General features: G+C 36.8%; 1 protein-coding gene across 1 annotated transcript in view; it reads right to left on the bottom strand.

Moving 5' to 3' along the window:
* PHIP (pleckstrin homology domain interacting protein) overlaps positions 1-13497 on the bottom strand; it is an 88922-nt gene that overhangs the window by 31003 nt on the left and 44422 nt on the right. Inside the window, exons 13-16 of the mRNA XM_010003114.1 lie at positions 9097-9322; positions 6009-6146; positions 4767-4950; positions 3976-4099 (exon numbers count right to left, since the gene is read on the bottom strand). Coding sequence (XP_010001416.1) covers positions 3976-4099; positions 4767-4950; positions 6009-6146; positions 9097-9322 — 672 coding nt within the window. The remainder of the gene's footprint in view (positions 1-3975; positions 4100-4766; positions 4951-6008; positions 6147-9096; positions 9323-13497) is intronic.

Below are 13497 nucleotides of genomic sequence, written 5' to 3'. Positions count from 1 at the left end.
AGTTAAGTAGGGGCAGGGCACAAGCCTATGTCCAGCACCACAACTCCAACATTAAATAGATGCTCACAGCCTCTTTAAGGCAAAGAAATGAAACTTTAGCTTTTTTGTCTGCATACGTTTTTCACAACATTACATGTGAAATGCTAGGTGAGAAAAATCAATTTGTCAAGTAGCCTGAGTGTTTTCATTCTTAACTAGATACGCTTTTTAGAGTCTTAACCCCAAAATTTACCTCTGAACTTAAATTTATCCTTATTGAATTTCAGTTCTTATTTTTCCAGAGAGGGATGCTTTTGCATTACTGAGGCCTTTGCCCAAATTTAACCTTCTTTAATGACCTAGAGCTCTTCCCAGATGACAAATAAAACAAATCCTCCAAGCCGTTAGTTCATAAAGCAGTTTTTTTTTCACAGAATGTGGAATTTTAAATATCAGACTCCTTATGTGACTTCTATCCAAGCTGCAGATATTGTTAAAGAAGGAAGACTAAGCTATAATTCTGTACTACTTTTAACACAACCTATAATGACCCTAGAATAAAAATTAGTAATAGGATTTTGGAATCTCCTCAAAAAGTAATTACAGCTGCTCTGTGTTTCTCCTTACTGACCTACACTGAAGCGTGTAATCCGAAAATGCTAACATCTGGTACCATCTTCCTTTTCATTTAACTTCTGTATTTTTGACTACTTTCAGTTGGAAGGGAACAGAAGAAAACATTATTTTACCATTATTATATGAATGGAACTGATAAATTTCAAAAGTTGGTATAAAAAAATTAGTATTTCCTACTGGAATGAATACAATTGAATTTGCATGAGTACTATGTTTTAATACAAGCATTGTTTACTATGTTACCAGACCAGTTGACAGTACTGCAGAAAATACACACTTTCTAGAATTTGTAACACTGTAATTCTTAGATCTATGGATTACTGTAAGATATTTCCTCCTGTATTCTGAGGTATTTCCCATCTCGTCTCTATCATACATCTCTCTACACCCTTAAGAATTCACTATGCAACACAGAAAGGCCTCTAGTCTCTTAACACTATTGTAATAAAAACTACAAGGTATCAATAGTAAAACCTACTGCCTGCACTCACGGAAAAGGAAGATCTACACAGTACTCTTCACTTCTATCTTTAACCTAACACAGCTTGTATTTAAAGCCACAGTCACTGTTAAAGAAAAGCAACTGAAGAGCTGCCACAACTAAGTTACTTATTTCCATTTTTAAAAATAACTGAAAAAAAACACACAAAAGTTCCTGAAATGCAGCCCATCTTGTCTCTCCTCCCAGGTGTTTATTTGATTTTACTATGGTCACTACAGAAAATGACAATTCCAACTCACCATACCTATTTGCAGTCAATCCTGAGCCAAAGTGTTGCTCAGGCTAGTCACAACCAACAATAAAAATTGCTAAAATCTGAGCAGTTTAACTGGGAGACTCAATTACTCGAGATCAAGCACCTTTTCCTCTTGCAAATTTGTTTATTTAAAATCCATTTGATACCTACTCATTCCTGAATCCCTCTGAGATTCCTCTCAAGGGATTTGAATTAGTTTACTTCTCAACAACCCAAGTCCTTCAAAAAAAGATACATTTAATAAAGAATAAGCTATGGAAGGATATGACTTTTTGGGCCCAAGACAGCATAAAAAGTATTCTCTAGAGTCTAAGAAAGATTAATTTAAATGTTCTGAAAGTGTTACTGAATTCAGCAATAATTTCTATATGGAAAATTTATCAATGTGCTCAAGTGCAGAGACCGTGACCATCTACTTTTTGCAGCATTTCCTCAGAACAAAGGCGGGAATTGACTAAAGGATTTACCAAGTTATCTCTCCCTCAAATTCTGGGCATCAGAATCCAGATCACGGACCCTGCATGGACTGAAATAAATGATGAACACATACTTCTCTAGGTAAATCTTCCTAAGCAAGCTTTTTTATGAAGGATTTTAAGGGTATCAATAACTATGATAAAAACATGGGGCTCAAAAGTATCCAGTGCTACCTTTAAAGTTTAGAGACTAAAAAACTCTCCTCTGAGAAAGATTTTCAAAACCATTCGTATCAATTTTCTTTGTTTTGAAGATTTGAGAAAAGTAATTGTTGAAACCAAAATGCTGGACCTACTAGCCTACTCTATTTTCATGTCCTAGTGATATTTTAGGAAAACTGTAACCCAATTACAAATTTAAGGGTAAGCTGTCAGGAACTCACATTGCCAGGAAGATCTTTTGACTAAGATGCAGCCAAAGGAAAAAAAAAAAAAGAAACCTCTGAGAAGTTTAACAGTTTAATTAAACTAAAAGAAAGTATGTAATTCAGCACAAAAACACACTGCCTCAATACAAATAATTTTTTCAAAACCTGAATTCGTGAGGCCCATTTTTCTTTTATTCCCAAGAGAAGAGTAGGAGTTGCTATGATTTCTGATGTCCTGGTATTTCTGTAATGAGCACTGCCATAGCCACCTTCAAAACCCTAAGTGGTAAAGTTTCCTCCCTCTATGTACAAAAACTGCATATGAAACTGAAAAAGTATTGGTTTGCTTTATTCTGGGCAAACATACTTAATGTTGCTGACTGCAACGTTGAAATAAGCATATCAGTACTGCTTCTTAGGATAGCAAAGCACAAAATTTTAATACCAGAAAGATACCAAAGAAAAATTCAAGAAACTTTATAAAGAAACTGAAAATTATTAGGGGACTGTTTGGAGGTGAGGGAGCCTTCATCTCACTTCTTTTGAAAGCTTAATTTGGTTGACTACGAAAAAATAAGGAAAACTGAACGTTGAAATTTACTATAAAGTAGAAATTTGCGCATCTTCAATTTACTCCTAGTGCATATAAAATTAATTGATTATTATTAAAAAATAACAGAAACACTACTAAGCATCTGAAATGTACTTATTTTCTAATTGCTTTCGATCTCGGTCCTTTCCTCCCCAAAACGAATAGTGAACAGCACAGGCAGTAAGGACAGCACCCCGATAAAGTTAAGAGCTGCAGAGTCTTTTGTATACTTACTATTAACATATCCTTTTTTCATTTTTCTACCTTGAATCCCATAAGTTATTTTTACTTTTCACTCTTGAAAGCCTCTATTTTACTAAGCTTTTGATTAAGAGTGGAAAGTGGAATAGTCCCATCTAGCACAAGTATACTACAGAACCCAAAGCATAGGTTTCTCCTTTACAGTTGCTCAAAACTTACTTACTTTATTACAAACAAACCAGAGTTGGTTATTTAGCTAGAAAAGCACAGATAAGCATACCACAAGCATAGACAAAACTAATTTATAACCAAAAAAAAAAAGAAGCAGAATTTCCATCCTTCACATTTTCTTATTAGCACAAAGGCATAAGACTAAATTTTTTTGCAAGTCACGTGAAAACATCAGAACAGTTCTGACGATTTCATTTTTAATGTAACTCATTCCCTTCTATTTCACCTATCTCCTTTTCCTCTCTATTGAAAAATACACTCCAGTGCTAGGAAGAAGCATGACTTCAAAACACCCTATACAAAACCACAATACGATTATCAGGGTACCATGAGAGGAACCAACAATTCTGTATTTGAGGAGGTATTTAAATGTGTTGAGAGCTATGACTCAAGTTTTAATCTAACCTTTCCACAGAGCAGTATGTCAAACAGCAGACAACAGTAGCAGAACGTATTGATTAACAGTGACAGACTCCCTACAGCAAATCATGTCCCCAGTACTAGATTCCAAAGGCTGCCCACTTGGGAGTTCTAAAATCAAGCCCAGCTGTTTATTCAGAACACAGTGAAACATCAGTAGAGACATGCTTTCTCATTCTGGGGGAGGTAAACAAATTCCTCTACCCCTGTGTTTTAAATGTAAAACTGAGAAGAGGAACATAAATTTATGCACCCTAACACAATGAGTTACATTTTATGCTTCTCATTACCATAAGGTACAAGTGGCTATTTACCTTAGGGAAAGTAGGTATTTTATTTTCTCTTGGCATGTGACTTGTTAGATGTTTCCGTTTCCCTTCCGATCGATACACTCTTACCTCTTCTTCTCCCTTTGCTGTTCTCCATTCTTCCTGCCTACTGCAAGAAGAAAACTGAGATGTTAACTTTAAAGCAAAATACTACAACTGAGTAATAAAAAAAAAAAAAGTAGTGTTCAACACTTAGTCTTTGAACAGTAGTTCTCTTTACAGACAGAATGTAGCATCAAAATTACCCTCTCTAAACAAAGTAAGATTTCAATGTTATTTCAAAAAGCTAGAGCACTTTATGTTTGATTGTGGCTAGTATGGTTTTCTGCCTTACTGATGTAAGTACTCATCAAAAGAATTAATTACTGAATGAAATAAAGTTCTAGTCTGGAAATCAAAATTCACCTCAAACACCTAACGGATTAGGTCAGTGTCCCAGTCATGAAATGCTGTAAAGTGCCAGGAACAAACGGAGTAACAAAAACCAAACCAAAACAAACACGGAGAAAACATTGAGACAGCTAGATCACATATCTAAGTTAAAATTATCCTGTCATTTATTAAACGGCTTTTATTGACAATACTTTCATAATGCTCAGATTTTTCAAAAGATATGCGAACAACTTTTTTCCAACTGTAATATATTTGTAAGAAATATGAGACCATGGAACAGGCAAATACCACACAAATAGTTCTATGGCAACATGAATTCCAAAACTTTTCAACTTAACTAATTCACCAAACCAAAACTCACTGCAATCTTGGCCTGTATTTACCTGGCCACACCAGAAGACAGTTCAGGCACCACAACCCTTCGACTCCAAGCCACAAGGTCTCGCTCAGTGGCTATTTCACTTCTCGGTGCATTGCTGTGCATCTGACGCACACCTTCAATTTGTCCACTACGTCTTAATCCTATATTTGGTGGTGAATGTACTTCTGAGGTAGAGCTTACAGATCCTAAAAAGTCAAAAAGCGATAGTTGTACTTGGTCTGAAATTCTAAGGGAAGTATTTAAAAAGAAAACCTCAAAATTAGAAGAAAAAAAAATACTTCGGATCTGCTACTTCAAAAGAAATCGTATACTAACTGAATGTAACTCTTTCAGCAATTTCCATAGTCACCACAACACACACACTTAAACAGCTGCTGGGCTGCAGCAGTATCTAAATATTCAAATTGAAAAGGAGCAGATGTATCAACAATCTGAAGTGAAGCAAATCTTTATTTGGTTTGCTTTTTCTTTGGAAATTCTTCTGAAAACATTCACGCAAAGCTGACTATTGCTACTGCACTCCAGATACATATTATAAAACAAGTGAGCTATCTCACTGAATCAGTGTATTCCTTAAACAGTCTTACACTTCAAAAAAAACTGGAGCCACAACACTAGATATCATCAGGAATCAAAGCTGTAAAATTTATAGACAAGAAATTGAAATGACCGAAAAAAACCAACAGCCCACAACTAAACCACACACACATGCAAGATCCTTCAAAAACTTACACTGTAGCAAAATTTCAAAACATTTTCCACACCTTTACACACACAAACTGTTCTTCCTTACTCAGGTGGATTGCCAATCATGATTTCTTAAGCGTTGAAAACTACTGTGTAATCTAGTGCAGGACGTTGAAATGTGATCAGCTGTACTGAGAAACAAAAAGATTCTTCCTCTTTTCCCCCTCCTATTTCCTTATCTGAGACAATTCAGATTTCAATCAAGTAGATGGCCAATTCCAGATTAAACAGTAGTGTAGTTACTTCTAAGGGAACACAGTTCCTGCAAGTTGCCTGAGTGAGTAAACAATAATTTTAACAAAGATAAATTTGCAATGTTAAGAACCCTAAGTGCAAGAAAGGTAAAAAAAGATGGGAGAGCTGTATTATTTTCTGTGTCTCCTCCTTTCTGGTAGTTCAACAAAATGCACACATCATGCACAATGAAGTGACTTACATTTTCCAACTCCCAGCTGTTTCAATAAAAAAGCCACAACACCCATTCCCAGTAACCTACCTCTGCTTATCCGGCTGGTACTACTGGTTCCTGCCTCCCCAGAACGTCTCTGGTCCTGCTCTTGTTGAAGTCTTTGAATCATGCTGTCCAACGGACTCACTTCTTGATTTGCTTGTTGACTAAGAACTTGATTCAATCCTGTAAAGTAAAATATACAAAAAAAAAACAACACACAAATGTTGATTTGAAGAAACAAATGTTAGGAACAATTGACCTAAGTTTTAACTTTGAAACTTACAAGTACAGTGTATAATCACGTGTAAGTTGTGGGCTAATGCATATTTCTGCAACAGCCATTTTTTAAACAAGACAGTTTTTTGCTTAATATTGAGAGCATGGCATTTTCTGGGGCAGGGTCCAGATGACCACATGTCACTCCTAATAAAAGCTTAAATTTGATCACGTGCCAACAAGTCACAGAAGCTTCATACAACTGCTGTTTGTCAGCTTAGTCAATGTAAATTGTTCAAATGCATGCTTAGCCTGTCTCAAACGCATTATAAAACACTGTAGTATAAGCCTCAACATAAGATCCACATTGAGAAGGTCTAACTGAATAAGAAATTAATTTTCTATACTGGAGAACAGTGAGTACTAAAAATGCTTGACTGAGCTCAATATAGGCATAAAGACAGGTTAACTAATGTTGATTTTCTTTGCTATGTCAAACAGCCAGGATATCTCCTTTTGGGTAGGTCTCACAGAAGTGATTACAAGGTAATAATACTGTTTCTGTGCAGCAAGCAGAGAGTGCATCATGTAAGCATAAACACCACAAAACCTCTTAATACTCACAATGGTCAAAAAATTAGAAAGGTATGGAGAAAAAGGCAAGGGACACAGTGCCCATTTGAAAAGGAAGTCAGATACCTCCACATGGAATACTTAGGTTCCCATTACACAAATAAGAAGCTCTGGTCAAGAGAAGCAGAACTTGAAAAACTTTTTAATGAGAGATGACAATGTTCAAAGAAACAAGCTACAGGAATTATTCTTCCAGCATGATTTTGAAGATGCATCATAGTATAAATTTGATTTAGCAAGATCAAATACAAAATATTATAGTAATTGTGCTATGAAATGAAGAGGTTTGATTATGTGGCTAGACAGAAGCAGCTGTCCCTTAATAGATGATGGTATGCAGAAAGAACAGTTAAGAGAGTGGTCTAAAGGCTTCAAGGTTATTGTGGTTGAAGTTAACCTCCCTAAAGCAGCAGAAGCTTGGAATCATGGAATGAGCTCTAGTATAACCACAGCTGGATGTCTTCTGACTCATGTGACAAGACAGTCACATTTATTTGGTGATCTCATGAGCCAACTGCCTACTGAAAACACTGGGAAATACTAATAACCCAAGAATAATATTAAATAAGGAAACTGCTACAAAATTAATGTTCTTTAGGCGAATAGCTTATGAATTTTTGCTTTCACAAGTAACAGCAAGTTGTTTGTTTTTTTAATGAAATAATAAAGGCACTGGTACATATTTGATTTTTTCAAATAATTTGGTTTAAAAGAGCTTCACATACATCTAAGCAGCAGATCAAGCACGACCATCTGAATTCCCCCTACTCTTACATACATGCCTGTACAGAAAACTTGACAAGAAATTAATTGACAGTGCTCTGAAGGAGATCAATGAAATCCCACAATAAAGTTTCAGAATGCAAGCAGATTCCTTAGTGGCAGGAAACATATGAAATAGATGGACATAGCTTAAGACTGCACGTATTGTTGCTAAAGTGTAAAGAGGTAGAAAAAACATCTTCTGTCTCTCCAAAATATCTGGCTGTCAGCCTGGTTGATGGCTTCCTGCTATTGAACAGAACACTACGGACATCATATTCCTATAGGCATTCATGTGTCATGCAGCCACGGCATTAAACTTAGTATTGTTGAGTCTGAAGTCTTGAGTCTGTGAAAAGAGTCTGACTTGTTTCAAGGTATTATATTGAAGAATGTGCATATGACATTTTCAAACGTGGAGAATTTCAAAATGTCATGGCTCTGTGCTGTAACTGTTACAACAGGCTAAAATCGCATCCTTCCTTGGAAATCAATTTAGCTTCAAAGCCACTGGCTAAAAAGGTGTGAGATAAAACACAACATATATTCACCAGAAAGGATTTTTTTTCCTTCTTGCAGTTCCTTCTCAGGTAGCATTTATTCCTACAATTTTTGGAGGAAGTAAGTAATCATTTTTATTGAGCTTTATGTAAGAATTCAATAGCTTGTTAACCTCTAGTCTACAAATGAGGATAAAGAGATCTTTTGGTAACAACACTGTTAGTTAAACTTCCTGGAATGTCTGACATGATATGCTTAAGTATATGATGTACATATAAAACTCTTTACAGGCACCGTCAGTTTTCCTGTATTTTCAAGCATATTAAAAAACAATGGTTATCTTGAAAACATTTAAAGCCACTTTCAACCAGTCACAGTTTGCTCATTCATACATATATCAAACTAGTGACACGTAACAAGCAGGCATTGTTTTTACATCCCCACCCATGTGGGCCACCTTTCCAACAACCAGTCACTGGCCCAAAATATACATGTTCTTCCCATACTGTGTACATGGAAAATAAAATTGTCAAGGAACTTTCTAGGTTTTGTATCCTCATAAAGCCTTCAGAGCTCTGAACCAAACTATCACATCTTAAGTTGAATGACTCCCTTCGTCTCAAGGGGAAGATGCTTTTGTATGTTTAAGGGCTCCTCTCATCTTTTATTTCTTCTAGGTATTACCTGTTACAACTGATCTGCATAAGATCAGTCTACTTCCTAGGTTTTCTGAAGCAGGAAATCTTACCCCAAAGAGATCAACTGAAAGCTCACTCAGCATCACACATTATGTTCCAATAACAAAATGAGCTCTAAGCTAACTGGCATTATAGCATCAACTACTTCTGACTTAATCCGTTACAATACTGTTAGTGAAATTTTCACAAGCAGTCAATGCTGAGGACATTGCAATTCTTCCACACTACTATGCCCATAAATGAAGAAAAGGAAGAAGTGAAAATGAAAGTGTAGAACACCTGAAAGTAATGACTACTGTGTACTGAAGTGAAATTTTCCATACCTGAAGATGTTACTCCCATCTGAGGAATAAGCTGTTCCTCCCTGCAGTTCTCACGACCAGGAACTAGTCTTTGATACCTTGCAGGATGAGGGTTGCCATCCACATCAACCAAAAATGGGGGAGGCATAAGGTGTGGAGCCTGCTGTGTCTGTTCATCCAGGACAAAGTTGTTGGCATCACGGATAAGGGGCCGATAATCACTATGAAAGAACATCTGATCTGCTATCTGTAAACAAAGTCATTTTGTAATTTTTTAAAAATAATCTATTAAAAAAGAAGCATACAGGACATAGCTACCAGAAGTATTTTTAGCAATGTTACTGTTCACTTTTGCAGAAACACAGTTATAAGCCAATCTGCTTATCTCATTTTAATGTGGAAAATTTAATGACTCTGATTATTTTTTTTCTGTATTACAGAGCAAGAAAAATTATCTACATGTATGACAGTGGGGAGCATTTAAAGAATAGGGGAATGGGGCAGTATTAAATGTTACAAATTTTCTTCTATATTCTGAATATATGAATACATATATATTTTGATAATACAAACTGTGTCACAGACTTATGAGCTAAGGAGCAGGAAGAGGAGGAACCAGATAATATTTATCATGTCACACCATTGCAAAATATTTCAACATCAGCAGCCACATATATATATTCCTATTATAATGCAAGATATGTGGGAAAAGTTCCAGTAGATAAAATGAAAATGATCTAAAGTTGAATTCTTCAGGCTCAAACATGTATTTTATATTTCAGTCCATCTGCTCACAATTTTTTCTGGATTACTTTCCACAGACACTCAAGACTGAGGAATTTTTGTCCAAATAGTCCCTTGCTGATACATGCATCTCAGTATCATGCAGTCAGAAAGACAGTGAACCACAAGGAGAAAAGAATACAGAAGACAAGCTGATGTGTATGCTATACATCCCAACTGTCAAGAAAATCTCTTGGCAGGTCATGTATTCTGTTTAACTTTGAACGAGTAAAAATAAAATCATAAAACTAACATTCACACAAAATAGATTTCCAATGTGGCATAAGAATTATTAAACAATTGACTCAAAGCATAGAGATCTCAAGAAAATCTTGTCTTGTGCGTTAAAGACAGGCATTTGAGCATGGATGGAGGAATGCCTGAGATGTCGTAAAGCGTGCTCTGATTTCTGAAGTGAATGCTCTACCATGACTGTCCATAACATAGTTTCCAGTAACTTGTTATGTAGAAATCAGTAAGGCAGAGGTTAAATCATTTACTCAGAGGTTTGGTCTCTCAATGACAAAGTTCTCCTCTCCTGAATGTGACAAGACGACGAAGGAAATATGGTGACAAGCACCTGTCCATTGTTCCATCAGCAAGTGCCTACATGCATCCACATGAAGTGGTTTAAAAATAAATAAATACATAAGTAAAATCATAGGAATCATGAGATCCAGAGTCCCCAAAAATCAGGAAAGTAACAGGAAGAAAATTGGCAAGATGCATTAAAAGATACCATCAAAAATAATTTACTTCAGGGATTCAAAAGGTTACCCTTGCGAAGTGTGTGTGAAGGAGGTGACATCCCATTGCAGTAATAACCCCTGACTGGATAAGGTCTTGTTGCCAGATTCTTTGTTAACTTAACAGAGGCTGAATGACAATGACAGATGTACTTTTATGTGCCTGACTGACAGAATCAAGGCCTACTTAACAATTTTGTTCTTTCAGCTCAAATAGCTGAAGGACATCAAAGAGAGGATGAAGATTCATGTCCTTTTAAAGAACTTAGGGTCTTCCCTAGAATCATAATGGTAGGGTATCCAGTACCCTCACCTAGTGTAAATTTTCCTATTAAGTACTTTCCACACTGAGAAAGAAGAGTTTCTAATAGCATGATCATATAGACTGAGTTTTCATGTGCTGTGACTTGGCTAGAGTGTTGTCTGCATTCCAGGTTTGGTAAGCAAAGGGAGTATCTGAAAACCCTTCCTTAGATTCAGTGACCTCAACCAGAAGAGCCTCTGGTGCAAAATCATGAGAGACTTGGCAATTACCCTTCTGTGTACTCTATACTGCAATCAAGCACGGCAGAGAGAATAAACAACAATTTTTTAGCCCATGAGAATGGCATTTCATGGAGAACCCAGGTTCAGACCAAATGTCAGATAGAAGAACACTGGAATGTCCCTACTGGAATCCAGGGCAACGATCTTACCAAGTCTTGAGAAAAACCAGAAGAATTAGATGTTTTAGAGAATCTTAAATGGCTATGTTCAACAGGCAGGTATTTCAAAGTATTAAAAATCAGAACTATTTCTTGATGTACTATTATGTACTATTAGAGATCAAATTAACGACAAAAAGAAGATACATCACCATTTGGATGACTTCTCAAACTCCACTTGGGTTTCAGTGGGAAACCTTTCCACGAGGTCTGAGGTCTACAAATAGATTCTCCTTCAGCAACTACAGTCCATATTCAGAACACTCAGTTTCTCTAAATGGGCACACCTACATAAATGCAAACAGGTTTCCCCCCCCCCCAGTGCACCAATCCACCGCACAGGAGCTGTTAACATCCAATAAAGAACTGTGGTTTAGGCAGCCTACAGCAACTAAAGCCTTAGAAAGCTCAGAGATCTATTCCAATCTAAGATTTAAAATCAACAAAAAGTTACCTTATGCTTTAGGACAGTTAAGCATTCCTGGACAAGCTTCCACCTAAGCAATAACTTCTTTAAGTGCACACGTCCTATTGACAGTGAGTTCAGCTCATCTCCCATGACCTTCACAAACTCAGAAATCTCAGCTGAAATTGGCTCAAGGTTCCCTTAACTGGGTCAAATAACAAAGGAGCCCTAAACAAGTAGCAAATGTATTCTTCCCCCTCCCCACTGCCCCCTCTCCATCCCCAGAGTTACCTCACAAAAACATCTGTCACCAAAAAAGGAAAAAATAAAACTAACTAAGAACACCTCTTTGCATTCATAATGGCCAAGATCACACTGGGGGAAAAAAGGCTTGGGCAGTGGTTCCAGTCAACTAGGAAACATAGATACTATCAGAATATAAGATGAAGAAACATACATGTGGAAAACCAGGAGCCTGACCTCTCAGCAGAGCTAGCACTACCTCAGCTATAGTCGTCCTGAGCACAACTCACAAAGGCTGGAATATAGGAGAAGTTACCACACTCCCTTCTGTAAAAACCATTCCCCAAGATGGATGGAAACCTCTTCAAAGCAAAAAAACCCACAGATCCTACCAGAGTATATGCTCACAAAGTGTCTGAAAAACCCACAAGTATCTGAGGCTAGCAGGATAGAAAAAAAGAACACTTTATCTCCAGCACCCACCTGCCTGTAGGTTTATTTTTCCATAAAGTCAGACAGAAATGGAAAGGGGAGATGGAACCAGACGAGGAAGAGACCAAAAACTTCCAAGCTAAGTTTTTGGAGAGATGAAAACTGAGATTAAAGAGGTAACAAATTAAGTCCTATTTGCTCCCATTTCTTCTATGACCAAGAAAACCAAGATGACCACTGGCACAGCAGCAGCTGGAAAGGATCATTTAAAAATGACCCAATAAGTGAAAAAAGGTACACATTTCCTCAGAGGCTGCATCCAAAACTCCAACAGGAAAAAATCAATTCAAGAAGTGAAAAGCAATTCCTTTCATTCTTCAAACAGATCTAATAGCTCACAAGGTAAATTCTCAAGTGACAGTGTAAAGGAAATTCCTGGTCCATCACAGCAGAGACAAAAAGACTCAGTTTCAATTTAATTTCCAACATTTCTGAGTAGCAGAGGAGTACACATTTCAAAAATGACTGGAGGGAAAAATGACCCGGAACAGCCCGTGGACATGGCGAGAAAAAAAATGTTACAACAGGCTTTAACGTTCCAAAGAGCAAGAATTCCAAAAAACAAAGACCTTAAAAATTATTTAATAATCCTGGTTTTCCTTGCTTGTGGTTTGTCTCCTCGTTTATTTGTTTGGGATGGAAGGGAAAAGCACAGCTATTAATAACTGAGGAAGAGCAACAGCAGCCAAGTACCAAGTACTTCAAATTATAGTTAAAAGACAAAGAAAAGAAAAAAATCCGGAATATGCAAATACTGCTTAAACGAGCACCAAAATAAGAGCTGGGAGTTTACAGAAAGAAATGCAATGGTTTACAAGACAAAGACTAAAATTCCTTTTGGTCTCCCTTCTTCAGCCCTGTATTTGCCAAAACACTTTCAAGGCCAGCCAGAGTCCAAAGATCCAAAGATCCGAAGCAAGAAGCAAGATCCAGAAGCCAGCATTTCATCAACAAGCTTCCAGTATCAGCTACCAAAAGCAGAAATTAAAATCCCGAAGCAGATACATCTGCTTCAGTCTTAGAAAGAGGGAGAAGTAACACACTCTTT

This window comes from Chaetura pelagica, unplaced genomic scaffold, assembly GCF_000747805.2.
Source record: "Chaetura pelagica isolate M959 unplaced genomic scaffold, ChaPel_1.0 scaffold170, whole genome shotgun sequence".
NCBI lineage: Eukaryota > Metazoa > Chordata > Aves > Apodiformes > Apodidae > Chaetura > Chaetura pelagica.
Note: the sequence above shows the minus strand (reverse complement) of the source record. Positions and strands in the feature narration are given on the sequence as shown.